This window comes from Narcine bancroftii, chromosome 10, assembly GCF_036971445.1.
Source record: "Narcine bancroftii isolate sNarBan1 chromosome 10, sNarBan1.hap1, whole genome shotgun sequence".
In the NCBI taxonomy this organism is placed as follows: Eukaryota; Metazoa; Chordata; class Chondrichthyes; order Torpediniformes; family Narcinidae; genus Narcine; species Narcine bancroftii.
In genome coordinates, this window is record NC_091478.1 from 99,971,557 (window position 1) to 99,989,445 (window position 17,889).

General features: G+C 44.7%; 1 protein-coding gene across 2 annotated transcripts in view; it reads right to left on the reverse strand.

Moving 5' to 3' along the window:
• Positions 1 to 17,889, reverse strand: part of adamts18 (ADAM metallopeptidase with thrombospondin type 1 motif, 18) — a 186,730-nt gene that overhangs the window by 107,373 nt on the left and 61,468 nt on the right. Inside the window, exons 4-8 of one of the 2 annotated variants that reach the window (XM_069902070.1) lie at positions 14,887 to 15,139; positions 11,420 to 11,619; positions 9,266 to 9,349; positions 5,154 to 5,313; positions 329 to 434 (exon numbers count right to left, since the gene is read on the reverse strand). In XM_069902070.1, the coding sequence (XP_069758171.1) occupies positions 329 to 434; positions 5,154 to 5,313; positions 9,266 to 9,349; positions 11,420 to 11,619; positions 14,887 to 15,139 (803 nt within the window). Of the gene's footprint in view, positions 1 to 328; positions 435 to 5,153; positions 5,314 to 9,265; positions 9,350 to 11,419; positions 11,620 to 14,882; positions 15,140 to 17,889 lie in introns of those variants that run through there. The other variant, XM_069902071.1, reaches the window with a different exon arrangement.

Genomic DNA, 17,889 nt, shown 5'->3' on the forward strand with positions numbered 1-17,889 from the left:
ACTTCAGACAGAGAGGGTCTTGGGAATTTGTAATACGGAGCGATGCGGATGCCGAGTCATTGAGAATGTTCAAAGCCAGGTTGATTTTTTTGGATGCAGGGGAGTCGAAGTTTTTGGGGAACAGGTGGGGAAAGTGGAGCTGAGGTTGAGGCAAAATGAGCCACTACCTCACTGGATATTGGATCATCCTCTAGACACTGTACAGCCTAGCCCTGCTCATGATTCTTAAGCCTCAGCTCACTTGTGAAAGTGACAAGGTGGTCCAAAGAGATGGGTGGAGCTTCCATTGTAAAGGAGGTTGGAAAAAAAGTAGATCAATGCAACTTACTTATGACCAGATTCATGAGCAATGGTAAAAGCTAGGCCCAATCCTGTGTCCTCATTAATAGTGCAGCTGTGATATTTGCTGCACATTCCACTGATCGGGGCGAAGCCTGCAAAACAAATCAAGAGCTCGTTAACCAGGGACTTCTTCTTTGCATTCAGTGGGGTCTTGTGAAAAAGTGGAAATGTTATGGAATTAACTGAAAACAATTTTTTAAGTACTGCAAAGAAATGTAGAGCGATATCATGGAAAGATGATAGAGAAGTGTGTGATGGTACAGATTCTATCACCAATGTGTCTATGTACAGATGGTAGTGTAGGATGACTGTGATTGGCTGAGAGTGTAGCCACACCTACTGGCAGGTCTTCAAGGATTGCTCCTAGCCAGACCAGGTCATTCTGGACTGGTCGACCTACTTGTGATAGTCTCCAATCTTCTACTTAATAAAAGCCTTGGTTTGGATCAACAAGTCTTTGGTTCTTTCGACGCGCCATACAAAGTGTTATTAAGTAGAGGGTATAATGAGATGCAACATTGTATACCTTTGGAAAAAATCAAGGAATCGAGTCGAAAATTTTTATAGTATTTGGAAACCATATATGGATTTTATGGACAATTTTCCATCCACCTAATTAGTAATTTTTAAGAACAATTAATGATTGTCTCTGCTAATTTTATTGTATATTAAATGGTAAGTCTTTTTTTTTTCTTCTTTTCTTACTTTTGGGTGGGGGAGATGGAGAGAAAAATTATACAAGTAATTTTTTTGGTATCATTGGTTATAGATATTTGATTAATGTTCTATTTCCTGCAATGATGCAAACAATTAAATAAAATTAAAATATATATATCTATAGTTAACCAGAGGGCTTCAGTCCAAGACAAGAGGCAAAGGGAACTGAATGGCGCACAGAGGATGGGTGTGCTGGTGAGGTAATCATGATGGCTCAAAAAAATTAGCACTGGACCCCTGGAGACTGGTATATGGATAGGAGAGGTTGAGAGGGAAGTGAGCAAGAAGTCTGTCCATGCTGGAAACCTGAAACAATACACAAAGTGCTGGAGTGTTCCTGATGAAAGGTTCCAGCTCGACACGTCGACTGTCTATTTCTTTCCATGGACGCTGCCTGGCCTGCTGAGCTCTTCCAGCACTTTATATATTGCTGAAGGGTTAGAACTGGGGTCTCAATGTGGATGAGACAAAGGAGATGATAATGGATGTCAGGAGGATGAAGGTCAACTATTCTCCACTATCCATCAATAGTTCCATCATGAAAAGTGAAGAGCACCAAGTTCCTTGGTGCGCATATAAAGGAGGATCTGTCCTGGACCAACAGCTTCCCATTGGTCAATGCCTACACTTTCCCAGGAGGTTGAGGAGGGTAAGGCCACTGGCCCCCATCTCAATAATCTTTTACAGGAGCAAAACTGAGCGTCCAGTCTGGCTGCACCATTGCGTGGAATAGTAGCTGCAAATCATCAGACAGAAAGTCAAAGATTATTAAAACAGCTGAGAAGACCACAGTGGACTCCCTTCCCTTTACTGAAGATGATAGAGAGCATTGCTTAAATAGGGCTCAAAGAATTATTGAAGACCCTTTCCAACCTGTACTCAGCATCTTTGACCCATGACCATCAAAATCAGGACTCCCAAACTGGGAAATAGCATCTTCCTGCAAGCCGTGAAATTGATGAACAGTATTCTGTAACCAAGTAAAAAACATAGGAACATAGGAAGTAGGAACAGGAGTAGGCCAAAAATGGCCCATCGAGCCTGCTCCGCCATTCAATACGATCATGGCTGATCTAATTTATGAACTACCTGCCTTCTCCCCATATCCCCTAATTCCTCTATCATGTAAAAATTTATCTGACCGAATTTTAAATATGTTTAATGAGGCAGCCTCAACCACTTCCCTTGATAGAGAATTCCAAACATTCACTACTCTCTGGGAAAAACTATTTTTCCTCATCTCTGTCCTAAATCTACTCCCCTGAATCTTGAGACTGTGTCCTCTCGTTTTAGTTTCCCCGGCCAGCTCAAAAAACCTTCCTACATTTATCCTATCCATACCCTTCATAATCCTATATGTTTCTATAAGATCTCCTCTCATTCTTCTAAAGTTGAGCGAATACAATCCTAGACGATTTAATCTTTCATCACAAGTCAACCCCTTCACCCCAGGGATCAACCTCGTAAACCTCCTCTGGACCGTAAATCATCCCCAAAAAAAAATTTTTATATATATATATATTTAAGTTATAGGTTTATGGATATATGTGATTATTATGTACTGTGTATTATGGGAGTAGGTGGGTGAACTGTGTGTCCACTGAATTGTTTATGTACAGCCAGATGATAATAAACTTGATATGGGCCAAATACAGGCTAATGGAACAATCTCAGGTCGGCCACTTGGATGGTGTGGACGAGTTGAGCCGAAGGACCTGGTTCCATGCTGTCCAACTCCAGAATGATATAATGCTCCTCTCCCAGAAAAGACATCTCCAGTCTGACTTGATACGGCCCAGCAGGGCCTGATGGAACTTTATACAGAGGATGGGGAGCTCTCCGTCTGGCAGAGTTTCTGATTGCTTCCCCCCACCACCCCCAACACACACAGTTTTTCCGGCAAGCAACCTTGCTTCACCTAGCAACCGGAATGATGTTAACACCTCCACACACTTGAAATATCAGCTGAAGCTAAACATTCAGCTCAAAACATCTGGGGAACTTTCAATAAAATGACACATCGAACCACATGGGATATCTTCTCTCTTTGGCTTGGCTTCGCGGACGAAGATTTATGGAGGGGGTAAAAGTCCACGTCAGCTGCAGGCTCGATTGTGGCTGACAAGTCCGATGCGGGACAGGCAGACGCGGTTGCAAGGGAAAATTGGTGGGTTGGGGTTGGGTGTTGGGTTTTTCCTCCTTTGTCTTTTGTCAGTGAGGTGGGCTCTGCGGTCTTCTTCAAAGGATATAGCCTTCCACTAAATAGCATTCCTCTGTGCTGTGCTATTTCCCCCTGTTTAAACAATCTTTCCGCTCTGTATTTCAAATGACATCAAGTCCTGCTTGCTTATGCAAGAAGCCCATGTCCCATCAATATTTGCGATTTATACATTCGGAAGGTAAATCTGCCGTTAACCAGTGAAATATTAAACCTGGTGGAAAGAATAGATCCCAAGCAGCTTTCAATAATGAAGAAGGGAATTTTTAGCAGCCCAATGATTTGTCCTCTACCAGCCTCTCTGCAAAGACACTATCTGGACATTTTTCTCTTTGCAGTTTGGAGTCACTTTTTAAATGGGCAACTGACTTAATGTAAATGACCTCATCCTGTTATAACAAGCTCAAAGGGATGAAAAAGTGAGCTGCTGGAAGAACTCAGCGAGTCAGGCTGCATCTGCGGAGTGACATGGAGAGTTGATGTGGTGGGACGAGGCCCATCATTATCCCACCTTGTTTATTGCTCCAGATTCCAGCAACAACAGGCTCGTGTCCTTGATGGGTGGGAGAATCTTATCCTCTTTCTGTTCCTGTGTCACAGGTTTGAAGGGCAAGAATGGAATTTCTTGTTCCTGTGTACCAGGCTCGAGGAGCAGAGCGACTTCTTGAAGTTGGTGTGAGGCACTATGGCTTTCTATTCCTTCCTTATCAACTCAAGGGAACAATGCCCTCCTTCTGTTCGGCTGTAACAGTGTTGATAGGAAGAATGGTCTCGTCATGTTTATTGCCAGCTTCAAACCAATGATTTAAAAAAAAAATGTAAAGTACCTCATTACTGAGAGGTATTTGCTCTAGAGAGGTCCCATATAAAGGAGACCTACCTTCTCCAGCATGCATGTATCTGCAGTGAAGACGTGAGAGGAAGCCCAGCTTATACCAAGCATCTCGCCTCCACCAACCAGCTGGTTCCCACCCTTGGCCTGACTTGTATACAATAATTTGTCCTGTTGTTCTAGTCAGTGCTTCACTCTTGAGGTTTTAAAATTTTTTTTCAGACATACGGCACGGTTACAGGCCATTTCAGCCCATGAGTCCGTGCTGCCCAATTACCACCCAATTGACCTAAAACCCCCGGTATGTTTTTAAAGGGTGGGATGAAGAAAACCCACTGAGACACGGGGAGAATGAACAAACTCCTTACAGACAGCGTGGGATTTGAATCCTCGTCCCGATCACGGGCGCTGCAACAGCGTTCCGCTAATCGCTATGCCAACCGTGCCCCCTCATTAATTAGGTTGGCATTAACCTGCCCATCTTTGGCCTCCTGAGAAGCTGATGGAATTTAGCAGCACTGATACAGGTCCCTTGGCCCAACAAGCGTATGGTGACAGAACTGGTTCTATTTTCCTGAGTTCTGTCCAAATCCCTCTCAACCTTTCCCGTCCATGTCCCTATCTATGTTGACAGTGGAGAATTAGTGGTCAATCACTTATATATAGGACTGTTATCTCATGTACAGGCCAGTTCAAATAAAGCTGAAAGTTTCCTTCAACCCACTTTCCCTCCCAGTGCCCTGGCCAGTTTAGTCCTTGTGCTATTTCTTCCAAAATTCCCCAAGAACCAAAGGAGTTGAACTTGTGACAACTATGTTACAAGTCCATTAACTCTTGGTAATCCATTCCACAATGCAGCCGCTATCCCATCCTCAACCGTCTAACAGCAATCCGGCCAATTGCCTCACCCTCCCCTCTAACAGTGTTTGAGGCCAATGAGTTTGACACAGTCAGAGATTGTGGACAGAATGGTTTGCATCGCGAGGGAGGTTTTCATTCAGCACGGTCTCGGTCGGGTTACAGAGAAGCCCACTGCTTGCTTACCCAAGGTGTCACAGGGCTCGTTCTTCCAGGAGCAGATGTCCAACCCGGTGAGCAACACAGCGTGGTCATGCCGCTTGCCATTCTTTCCCATCAACCTCGACTGCCACTGGCAGAAGCTGTTCAGCGATTGGTCTGCGTGGTGGCTGATCACTAACCCGGGCTGAAAGAAGAAACCAACATGGCCCAATTTTTTTTCACAATTAGTTCTGCAAGCTTGGTGTGAGATGACTCCACAATTTTACAAACAGGTGGGGCGAGCCACATGATCCTTCATTACTGCTCCATCAGCCAATACAAATCACAGTCCCGTCCACTTTCCCCCACAAACTCCTCATCCCCTTACACTCCACTTCCCACCAAACATTCACGGATGTTAATTTAAAATGGAAACTAAACCGACTGGTTGCATCATGGCCTGGTTTGGAAACTCAAGTACCCAAGAATGTTAGAGGCTGCAGAAAGTGGCAGATTGAGCCAAGTCCATCACAGACACTGACCTTCTGTCCATTGAAGATATCTACAAGAGTTGCTGCCTCTAGAAGGCAGCCAACATCATAAATGACTCCCATTATCCTGGTCACAATCTATTCTCACTGCTCCCTTCAGGCAGAAGGTACAGAAGCCTAAGGTCCAGCACCTCTAGGATCGAGAACAGGTTTTTTTTCCAAAAGCTATCAGGCTCTTGAACCTACACTTTCTACCCTTCTCCAGGACCATCAAAAGATCTGCTTGTACTGTTGAAACATAACACCTTTTTCCTATTAATTGCAACGTTGAAAACCATAATCAAGTTTATTGGACCAATTTTGTGGGTAAAATTTGGGGGGGGTCGTCTTTTACATGGGTCATTCTTTTGAGAAACTAAAATTCAGATGAGAATCCAAAAGTATCTGTGTTATAGTCGAGTTTTGAGGACCAATTTTTCTGGTCAAATTTGGGGGGTGGGGGGGTTACTATTTTTGACCATGGTAAGCACCTGCGCTGTTCAAGGCGTTGGGAACTCAGATGGCTGGGACAAGGTGATAAGTTTACATTCAGGGCTTCATGAGCTCAGATGGGCAAGGTCTAGGAGAGAGTCTGTAGCCCAGGAGGCAGGTGCTCTGGTGTTTGGGTAGCCGGAGTGAGGGACGACGGTTGGGGTTTCGGGAGCTCAGGTGCTTGAGTGGCCGGGGCAAGGGTCTATGGTCAAGCTGATAGGAGTTCTAGTGTTCAGACAGCTGAGATTATGTCTGTGATCGAGAGCTCATGTGGGTGGGCGGTCAGGGCGAGGTTCGCAGTTGGCATATTAGGAGATCTGGTGTTCAGGCAGCCAGACCGAGGGTCCACAGTCGGGGCTGTCGGGAGCTCATATGGGCAGGCAGCAGTGGCGAGGTTCCGCTGATGGGGTGTTGAGAGCTCAGATGGGCAGGCAGTCAGGGAGTCGTGAGCTCTGGTGGGCGGGCGCCCGGTTCGAGGATCCATGGATGGGATATTTGGAGCTCATGTGGGTGGGCAGCTGGGGCCAAAAATAAGGGGGGGATGGGGAGAGTTGGTGTCAGCTTTTACACAGGTCACACAGAAAGCATGATTGGGCCAAAAAAAGGGGGTTCAACTATTACACAGGATGACTATTACACAAGTATATAGGGTATTTATTAATCAATCCTTTTATATTTATTATCTCTTTTTCAGTCTCGTCATATTGTGGTAATTTAATCTGTATCACCGCTGTAAGTGATTCTTCTGTACCTGTGTGGCTGCAGCAAGTACAAATTTCAGTGAATATGCATATTGTAGCTGCACACAGCAGAACTCAGATTATCCAAAATCCTCATTTAACCGAAAATTTTTGGACCCAGAAGTGACGTCTGTTCACCTCCAAAAAAATTTTGAGTAAATGAGGAAATCTGAAACAATCAGAAATCCTCCCTTATCAGAAATTTTTTTTCAAGCTGAACTGACCTCACTGGTTGCAAAAAAAAAATTCACCTGACATGAAATTAGAACGACGATTGCCCTCGTTTCGGGTAACTCATCCCCCCCTTCCCATTTCTTCTTTACCTTCCCCTATTGACTTTTCTTTCCAACTCTCCCTCTCAAACTGTCCCCCAGCCGTAAGCAGTTGGAAGAATCCCTCATTCCGGAGACATCAAGGAGAGCAGCCTCCTGGACAAGAGGGGGAGTGTGAGCAGGTGAAGACTGGGTCTGTGCTGGGCTCCAACATCGAGAACCAGGACGTGAAGCCCCTGCCAGAATGAGCCCATGGGAAGACAGGAGCCAGCTGACTTGCCAGTGAGTGTTCCACCGGCCTGGGAACCCTTCTCGGGGATCGATGTTGGAGATCAGTGGCAGCCAGCATTTTTTTTTAAAAAGTAAAAATTAAACATTATTTTAATGCTTAAAAAGCCTTCCCTTGATGTTTGTTGATGTTGTTTAAACATTGATGCAAGTGATTTGCTGTTGGTTCTGGGCTGTTGCTTTAAAAAATGACCAGTTATCCAAATAAATTTTGTCATTCGAAATAGGTTCAGTCCCGACCAATTTGGATAGTCAGAGTTGTACTGTATATGGCAATAAACCCTCATAATCAAGTACACTCAATTACTAACACAGAGAATTCCAGAGGTAAAAAAACAAGTTGCTAGAGGAACTCAGCATCTGTGAAAGGGATGGTCTACGTCTCAAGTTGGGTCCCTGCATCAGGATTAATAGCGTAAAGCAGAGATAAGCCAGTTTAAAGTGGTGAGGGTGAGGCAGGAGCAGTTGATGGGCAGCAGGTGGGAGGGGATGATGGAAGGGTGGAGATCGCAACAGACGATGGCATGTCGAAAGTCGAGAATACAAAGGGCTGAAGATTATGGAAACTGATTGGAAAGGAGTCAATGAATGGAACCAGATCAGGAAGGGATGATGGGCAGATGGGGGAGGGGATATGGGGACCAAATGGGTAATAGACAGACAAAACTAGGATGGTAGAGAGAAAGGAAACTGGGTAATAGGGGGCTGGGTGAGCGGGTGTTTGAGAGGACCTGGTCAATCAGAAGCAGAGGGAAAAGAGAGTGGGTGCAGATTACTTGATATTGGAGCAGTGAATGTTCACATGGTTGGGTTGATGACTACCCAGGCAGAATAGGAGGAGGTGCTCCTCTAGTTTGTGTTTCCAGGGAGAGGGGATGCTGAGATCAGTGTGGGAGTGGGAAAAGGCATTAAAATAGCTGGCAAACAGATGGCCATTTCAGACAGAGCCCAGGTGCTCAGCACAGGGAATTTGAAAGGCTGACAGACACCTGCGCAAAAACATACTTGGTTCTAAAGGGCCACCTCTTTATCCCAAATGTTTGCTGACTGCATTCTAGTCCATACTCTGGACAGGACACTGCCTGGGTATATTTATCCTCTGTTGGTAACATGTGGCCAACTAGTGATACTAATCCACTTGGTTACTCGATTCAAGAGAGGGCATTTCAATTGCCCCATTCTCTTTCTCTCTCATACACACACACAAACATAAGTGTGCACATACATTCAATCACACAAAGATACACAAGCAAAGGTGTACATGCATGCATACACACACCACAAAAATACACACAAACATACACACACAATGACACACAAATGCATCATGTGCACAGGTGCACCACAAATACACACGCAAACATGCATGGGGGCGCGCACACACACACACACACACACGTATTAAACCACCTATTCTAACAAAGGGCTCCTGAGTAGGAGAGAAAGACTTACTGATTCTATCTTTCCTGTGCCCATTGGTTGACACCACATGTACTCAGTAAACATTCACAAGGGATGACTGGAGACCACATGCAACCAAAATCTCACATCCTGCTCAAATTCTCACCCTCAACTTCCTTCCTCTGGTAAAATATCCCGTCCGATGAACTGGGCCCAGCTGCTTCTGCAGATCTCACTGTTGGTCTGTGGGTAACAATCTTGCTGCCTCCGACAGCTGTACAGCCCCCTCGCCTACTTACTTGGGTGAACTGATCGACTTTGCCTGTCCTGTGCTGAGTGTGTGCCGCCTATTCCCAAGAGTTGCCAAGTAACTCATACACAGTTCGTGCTCCTTCAGGTATGGATTGGATGATAGGAGCATGGAAACAACTTACTGGATCCTGCTCCAACAGCAAGAGGCTCACAACTATAATCTTTATGTCACTTCCAATCGTTCCATCCTTGAATAGACTAGACACCTGTTGGGAAAACACACATCAGAATGAAATAGGAAGAGCAGCAAAGAAAAGACATTGGGCCCAACCTGTTCACATCATATGGACCCTCGTTTACATACAATCTTCCATTTAATTCCCCTTCTTGGGCCTCCCCTGCTCAACATCCATTCGGTACATCCCAACCACTGCCTGTGCAAGGCGGCTCCACATCCTCACCCTTGTGCGAATGAAGAAATTTTTTCTGAATTTCCTACTGGACCTTCGTCAAACAGATTGGGCTGTTCTGTGGAGTGGTCAGCTAACAGCATAGTTCCTTGCCTGTGCACTGTAATCAGGTGCTAACGGAAGCTGACAGAAGAAGCTGAGAAGTGATGGGGATGGGGTGGGGGGTGGAAAGAGAGAGGAGGAATTTCTTCTCAGCCTTTCTCTTCTCCCCTCCCACCTGTATCCATCTATCACCTTTTATCTGTTAGCCTTTCCTTCCCAGTCCTCCATCTTCTCCCCCTCCTTCTCCTCCTGCCACCAACCTTTTTATATAAGGTGCCTACCTGATTCCTGACAGGCCCATAACACGTTACTTTTTGCTTCCCATGGATGCTGTGTAACCCGCTGAGTTTTCCAGCATATTTGTGTATTGCGCTCGACCCCAATGTCTTCAGATATTCTTGTTTAAATGTAGCACTGATTGAGCTTTTTGAGTGGGTGACAATGGTGGTCGATGAGTGTGGGGGAGTGGATGTTGTCTACATTGAACTTTAGTCAGGGGTATGGCGTGGTCCCTCTTGGAAGGCTGATGCAGAAGGTTCAGCTGCGTGGAATCCACGGAGAATTGACTGTCTCAATTCTGAATTAGCTTCCAAAAGAAGCCAGAGGGTAGCTGCAGAAGGGTGTTATTCTGGCAGAAGGGCCATTTGCAGTGGGGTTTTGCAGAGATTGGTGTTGGGACCCATGTTGTGTGTGATATTTAGGTGTAAGAGTGGGTAGGTGGGTCAATAAGTTTATAGATGACACTAAGATTGGTTGAGCTGTGGAGGGTGAATGAAGAATGCAACAGGATATGGATCAGTTATAAATATAGGCAGAGAAATGGATAGAATCTAATCCAGCCCAAGTGTGTACCTTGAGGAGATCAAATATAAAATGTATACAGTTAATAGCAGGGATCTTAAAAGAATTGGATCCCAGAGGGATCTGGGGGTCCATGCCCAAAGTATTTTTGAATATAGTGGTATGCTTGCCTTCATTGGGTGGGGCATAGAGTATCAGAATAAAGAAGTCACATTACAGCTGTATAACACTTTGGCGAGGCCACACTTGTGTCGCCCCACGATAGGAAGGACATGGAGGCTGGGGAACTGAGAGATTTACCAAGATGTTGCCTGGATTGGAGGATATGAGCTGTGGGAAGAGGTTGTGACAAACTTGAGTCATTTTCCCTGGAGCGTGGGAGGCTGAGGGTTGGCTCGATCAAAGATTATAAATTATGAAAGGCACTAACCGGGTCTTTCTCACAGGATAAAGTCACATGGATTTAAAATGGGCGGAGGGGTTAAAGGAGAAGTGTGGGGCAAGTATTATTATTATTTTTAAAACACAGATGTGGTGGGGTGCCTGGAACAGGTGGCCAGGAGTAGTCTTGGAGGCAGATCCAATAATAGCATGCAAGAGGCTTCCAGATGGATGAATACAGATACAGGAAACAAAGGGATATGTATTACATGCAAGCAATAGAGTTTGTGTTCAATTTGGCATCATGTTCAGTGCAGACATCAAGCGCTGAAGGGTCTGTTCCTGTGTGTACTGTTCTATGTCCAATCTCCTTGCCCAAATTCCAATTTGCTTGGCAAAATAATACTGCATGAGAAAATGAAGCAGTCAGCTGATCAAACCCACAAGTCAACCCTGGATTTCCTTTGGATCACGTTTCAATGTCACAACTAAGACCAGGGAATGTCAATCCATGGGATGCTATCGACTCCCTCAACCAAGATATTAGTCTTGACTACAAACTAAACAATTCCATGCTATAGGTGGTTGCATGCTAACCTCTCACACTACACACAACGATGGCTGCTAGATTCAGTGGCTTACCATGTTCATGACAGTCAAAATGTAAGTGGTGATGTTCTCTTGGCCGTGTTTCTCCAGCATTTTTTTGTCCGCCACCACCAGAGTCTCGACAGTCAAGCCCTGGTTCTTCCGTGTATTCAGGGTGGTGCGTTTTAACCTTCCCCTGGGGCTGTATTCATCAGGGAGGAGGTGGATATCTTCCACTGGAGGATGAGGCATGTCTATGGAATGGGTGGTTGGGATAAAGAAAGTAGAGAGCCTTCAGTTCCAGAAGGAAGTCAAAGTCCTTTTATTGCTGCCTCCACCTATCTGGGACACGCAGAGCAGCCTGTCATTACCAACAGTGCAGGCTTGAATGAATGAAGTTTATTGCCATATAGACAAGTTTGGGTTCAATGTGAAGTTGTGTAACATGAATTGTAACAACAATAACAGGAATAATTATAAACATAAACGATTGAAAACTGGAAACCAGAGCCTTCATCCACCCCCTCCTCCTGTCGTTTGCATAATGGCCCAATATTTACAAGCTTTAATTCTGCCAGATAGTGGGAGAGTGAGAAATAAATAAATACGAACAAGCACAAACCAGACTAGAAATCTCAAATCTGGGGGCACAGCTCCCAACTCTCACCCTAGACTGTGTTGTGTTATTCATAAAGAGCCGTGATGGTGCTTAGGAATGATCTCAGTATTACAGTGGTCCAGAGGTTAGGTGGGATAATGATATCGCTAATAAGTATATTGAACCCTTCACGAAACACAACGAGAATAGACCACAATAAATGAAAAGGAGATCTTAAATACAATAGATAGTTAATAAATATTCAGTTAGTGTAGTGAAGGAAAAAAATAAGTGGCATTCTCACGGCACTGACAGTCCTATTGCGGTGTCGGAGGAGCCCATGATTAGTGCAACAAGGGGTGGTTCAAGAGCCTGATAGCTGTTCGCAAGAAAGTGCTCCAACGGCATGGAGTTGAATAGCAGCTGCCTATCCTGAGTGACAAGCAACTTTGTTCTGGCGCACAGTTATTTGCACTTGTGGGAATATCCTTCAGCGAAAATCAAATGTTCAGAAGAAAGGAGAAAGGAACGGCATGAGCTTTAAAAAATAAGCAATTATCCTATCTGCTGATCGAGCTAAATTCTAACACTGTTTAGACAGTACAAATACTTTGAGTGACAGGCTTTCCTGAGTTACCTCCAGCTCACTGTTATGAGGCTGCATCAGAGAGAGAGAGAGAGAGAGAAGCCTGGAGAAATACTTGTGGGGATAGGAATACTGGACAAAGGAAAGGCATCTCCAGACCCAGGTGCAGTCATAGATCAAGGTGCAAACTTACCACCAAGATTAATGTTTGTTAAAGCATGCAAGGACATTGGAGACAAACAGCCCAAGCTCGCCAACTCAATCCCCTGTCCCCACAGGCCACATCAACCTCCCAATCCATTCCCCAAGGTGGGGATCCAGAACTGACATTGACCACAGGGACCATCCTTACTGCTTGAATTTTCTTTTTTCACTTTTTATCTTTGGTTCATTTCAGATGTGTTTTTTTGGTTTGGGTAAGAGTTTGAGGCAAAATCAGGTATTTTTGGTTATTGGTCGGGGGTGGGTGGGGGGGGGGGTGCGAGGAACATTCAAAGGTTGCCTCGATTTCAGTGAATTATAACACAATAGAAAATGGCAATAAAAACAATTGCAGATCAAGACAAGCTTTAACTGGTTAGTTCTCTCTCTGAAGCTTTGTCTGGTAATTTGGAACATCTTTTGCTTTATTGCCATTTCCGTCCACAATCTTTAAATTTAAAGTTAAATTTAGACCTACAGCCCAGTAACAGGCACTTCCAGCCCACGAACCTATGCTCCAATTAATCTACAATGTCCATATATTTTGAACGATGGGACGAAACCAGAACTCCCGGAGGAAACCCATGCAGACACGGGAGAACATACAAACTCCTTAAAGACAGCACCAGGTTTGAACCTGGGTCACTGGCACTGTAATAGTGTCGCACTAGTTGCTACGTTAACCGTCCCATCCTTAATTTTATCATGTACAGAGAGCCTTCATCCCATCATGTTGATACCAACTCCTTAAAGAACAAGCCTATTAGCCTCATTCCTCATCAATTTGTCATCAAATGCGATGCATCATTTCCAGAAAAACTCAAGTCCTTCTGTGCTCGCTTTGAAAGAGAAAGTACAAATCGAGAACTCTCACAATCTGCCACAGTCCCTAGTGACTCAGGGCTCCCAGTCTCTGAAGCTGAGGTGACAGAACTTGAGGGGGGAGGGGGGGTGAATGATTCCTCAGAAAGCATCCAGTTCAGATGGTGTACGTGGTTGGGTCCTTAGAACCTGTGTGAACCAGCTGGCTGGAGTTTTTGCAGACATATTCAATCTCTTACTACAGCTGTCATGTGTCCTCACCTGCTTCAATGTACATTAATCAGTGTCCAAGAAGAGTAAGGTGGCCGGCTTCAACAACCCTTGGCTAGTGCCACTGATGAAGTCCTTCAAGATGTTGATTATGGAGCAAGTCGACTCCTATCTCAGGAAGGACCTAGACCCACTTCAATTCACCTATCGTCACAACTAGTCAATGGCAGATGCCATTTTTCTAGCCCTCTGCACTGCATTTGATCACCTGGATAGAGGAACACCTTCATCAAGCTGTTGTTCATCGACACCATTGCACCACCAAAACTCACGACGAAGCTAAAGGATCTGGGACTCTGTCCATCCCTCTGCACTAGATCCTTGATTTCCTCAGCGGCAGACCCCAATCAGTGCAGATTGGCTAGGCTACCAATTATGGCGCACTCAATGTGTCCTTTGAACCAGTTCAGGGCTAAGAATCAACACGATTATTGTGGGTCTGAAGTCAGCCACAGGCCACATCAGCTCACCAGAAAGTGACACTTGGATCTGAATGATGACGTACGGCCAACAATAGAAATTGGGAGAATTTTTGCTAAAGCAAAGCCTGGGCTCATTTATATCAATTGTAAATTAGACATACAGCACAGTTCCGCCCCACGAATCCATGTCGCCCAAATACACCAATCACCCTACAACCCCGTACGATTTGGAGGGTGGGAGGAAACCAGAGCACCCAGGCAAAACCCTTAAAGACAAAGAATGTACAAATTCCTTACAGACAGCACTGGATTCGTCCCTGGGTTGCTGGCGCTTTAATGGATAAAACACAAACATACTGGAGGAACTCAGCAGTTTGAGCAATGTCATTGAGAGAAAAAAATAATGGTTGACGCTTCGAGCCAAAACCCATTTGCTGGTGGCCAGCTGAGCTCCTCCAGTAGATTGTTCTTTGTTCCGGAGTCCTGCATCTGCAATCTCTCAGGCATCCCCATTTCAAGAGATGTGTGAACTGTCTCCAAGTGCACAAGAGCTATCTTTGAACGGGTTTTATATTTTATGGACTTAACAATAAGTAATTAAACAGAAAATTTCCTTACATACATTTCTTTCGTCGCCCACAGTAGTGTTGCTTTTGGTCTCCCTGCTGCCACTGATACTTGGTCTGTTGGTGATCGGGATACAGGTGATCGGGTTCTGTACCCACCAGTTTCTGCTGGAGTCTCTGCTCCACTGATCGCTTGTAGAGGGCATGAGGACGGTGCCCGGCAGCTGTTGTGTAGTTGTGTCTTGGTGCCAGGTGAAGAGGTAATGGAGTTATAAGGTATTCATGATCTTGGCTCCGTATCAAACCTGACTGGAAGACAAATGGAATTTGTTTTTGCCCTTTACTATATGTTGAAACACACACGAGGTTGCCAAATGACGTCTTGAACCTCAAACACAATGGGGGCCATGTGTTCGCAGGGTCAGGACTGCAGAATTAATTAAGAAGGGTCTTATTCTGGCAGGTTGACACCTGTAGTTCATGGATCAGCTGTGTACAAGGCTGCCAAATCAAGAGAGGTGCAGTGTCTAATGCTCAGTAGGAATAGCGGCATCAAGGAGTTATGTAGATGCACTGGAGGATGGATAGAAAAATGCCGAGACATTTCTGCACTTTGAGAACTATATGGTGCTTGGCTTTCAAGTGAAACAAACCACAGGAGGGACTCAGGCAGCATCTGTGGAGGAAGAGGGCTGAGCAACGCTTCTGGTCGAGACCCTGCAGCACACAACAGGGCGATATCTGCAAGGCCAGTATTTGTAGCACTTCACTTAGTTACCCAACGATGGTGGTAGTTCATGTGACAAAGGTGCCCCTGCAGAACGAGGAGGACATAACCTCAAAATTCAGGGGCATTGATTTAGAATGGAGATGAGGAGGAACTGCTTCTCCCAGAGTGCAGAGAATTTGTACAAATTCTCTGCCCATGGAAGCAGTCGGGGCTGCCTCCTGAAATGCATTGAAGAGACAGTTAGATAGATTTTAGCATCGCCAGGGATTTAAGGATTATGAATTAGGCAGCTGAGTGAGTTTGTCCACAACCCAATCAGCCATGATCTTATTGAATGGCTGAGACATTGCAATGGGTCACATAGAACACTACAGCGGAAACAGGCCCTTCAGTCCATCTAGGATGTGCTGAACTATTATTCTGCCTCGATCCAAAGACTTATACCGGGACCATTCCTCTCCCATCCATGTGCAGAACCTATACAAATATTCTTAAATGTCAAAATCGAGCCCACATTCATCACTACAGCTGGCAGCTCATTCCACACTCTCACCATTCTCTGTGTAAGTGGAGTTTGAACCTATAATCTTCAAACCCAGAGAGTGTGATCTGACTGACAAGGTGTACCAGTGTGTATGCCTGGGGCATTGCCAAGAACAATGAGATAATGTCAATTCAGACTACTCTCCAGTGTGCAAGTGGACCTCCAGCTGTATCTCAAGTTCAAGTTTATTGTCACATGTATCAAGATGCAGTGATACAAAATTGTTCTGTGAGTCGTCCAATGGACATCCCATATATAACAAACAGGTCAGAAGATCAGAGTTACAGAGCAAGATCAGTTTGTATGGAACAGAGGCAACATAATTTAACTATTTTGGGGTTTATTCACAGCTATGATAATGGCAGGGAGAAAACGGTCATTAAATCAGGTGGTACATGGACTCTCATTTGTGAATCTTCTTTCTGATGGGAGGTGGGTGAAGAGATTGGAGCCAGGGCAGCTTTAATTATACATGTCCTCCAAAATCAGGACCCTAGACTTCTTCATAGCATTGGAGAACAACCATAACCTTGAATGCAATATCAACATTATTTCTGAGATCTGGCTACTGTAAATGACATAACAGCCCATTTAATGGAACACCTTTCAGATTCTGTCATTAGTCAGAGACCTATGTAAAGAATGAACAATGTCCTCAATTACAACCAGTGTGGTTGATGTCTAATTGCCAAAATATGTGCTCCTTAATAGGAGCAATGTGCTAAAAAAAAAGTGCTCTTGCCTTGATCTTTTCCAATGTGAATACTCACGCACTAAGCCCTAAAGTAAATACATACATGTTGTAATCCAAGTAAAAACACGGCATGGTGAATGTGAAGGATTTTCTTGCCTTTCAGTTGGCTCTAGCAGTGACTTGTTTTATCATTTTGGTTTCATCAGTAAGATCTTATTTTTCTTTCGCTCAATTTAGATTGCACACACTGCAAACTTCAGTTCAAACTTCTGGGCATGGGAACGAGCATGCACGATGTCAGAAACATGGAGTAACATGACATTAATCATAGCAAGACTATAGGACCAAGAACAAGTCTGTGCCAACAAGAAGAAGAATGACGACTCAGTTCCAGTCCATTTTCTTTTCCTATTGCTCTTCAGGATGTCCAGCAGCTTGTTATGTCAATGTTAGTCAATTTAATTTGAGCTTCATCAGAAAGTGTGAGAATGTTCTGAGACAAGGTCTCCCTTTTCTTAAGACAGCATGGGCATGCTATTACAGCACCAGCCACCCAGCTTCAAATCCAGTGTTGTCTGTAAGGAGTTCATATATTTTCCCCATGACTGCGCAGAATTCCTCCGGTTTCATTCATTCTTTCAAAATGTATGGGGTCATAGGTTAATTGGGTGTAACTGGGCTGCATGGACTCGTGTGCCAGAATTTAAATCTGACACTCTTCATATGAGCAGGCTTAATTATTTCAGCTGATTGCGGTCTTCCTCATGTTGTGAGTTCCAGGCAATGTATTTCTGTTTCAGTGGGATGGTCTCAACACTTCCCTAATGACAGTGGTTAACATATCACATGCATTGGCCCAGCATCTCTGAACCCCAGGATAGCACCCCAACAACTTAGTAAAGTTTGCGGTTAAATAAGAAAGTCTGCAGATGCTCGAGCCGCACGCACTGGTCAAATGTGCTGAAGAAACTGACCTGACGAAGGACTCGGGCCAGAAATGTTCATTACCTTATACTTACTTTGGATGCTGTGCAACCTGCTGAGCTTCTCCAGCGTGTTTGTGGATTTCTTAGTTAAGTTTGAGTGCTTTA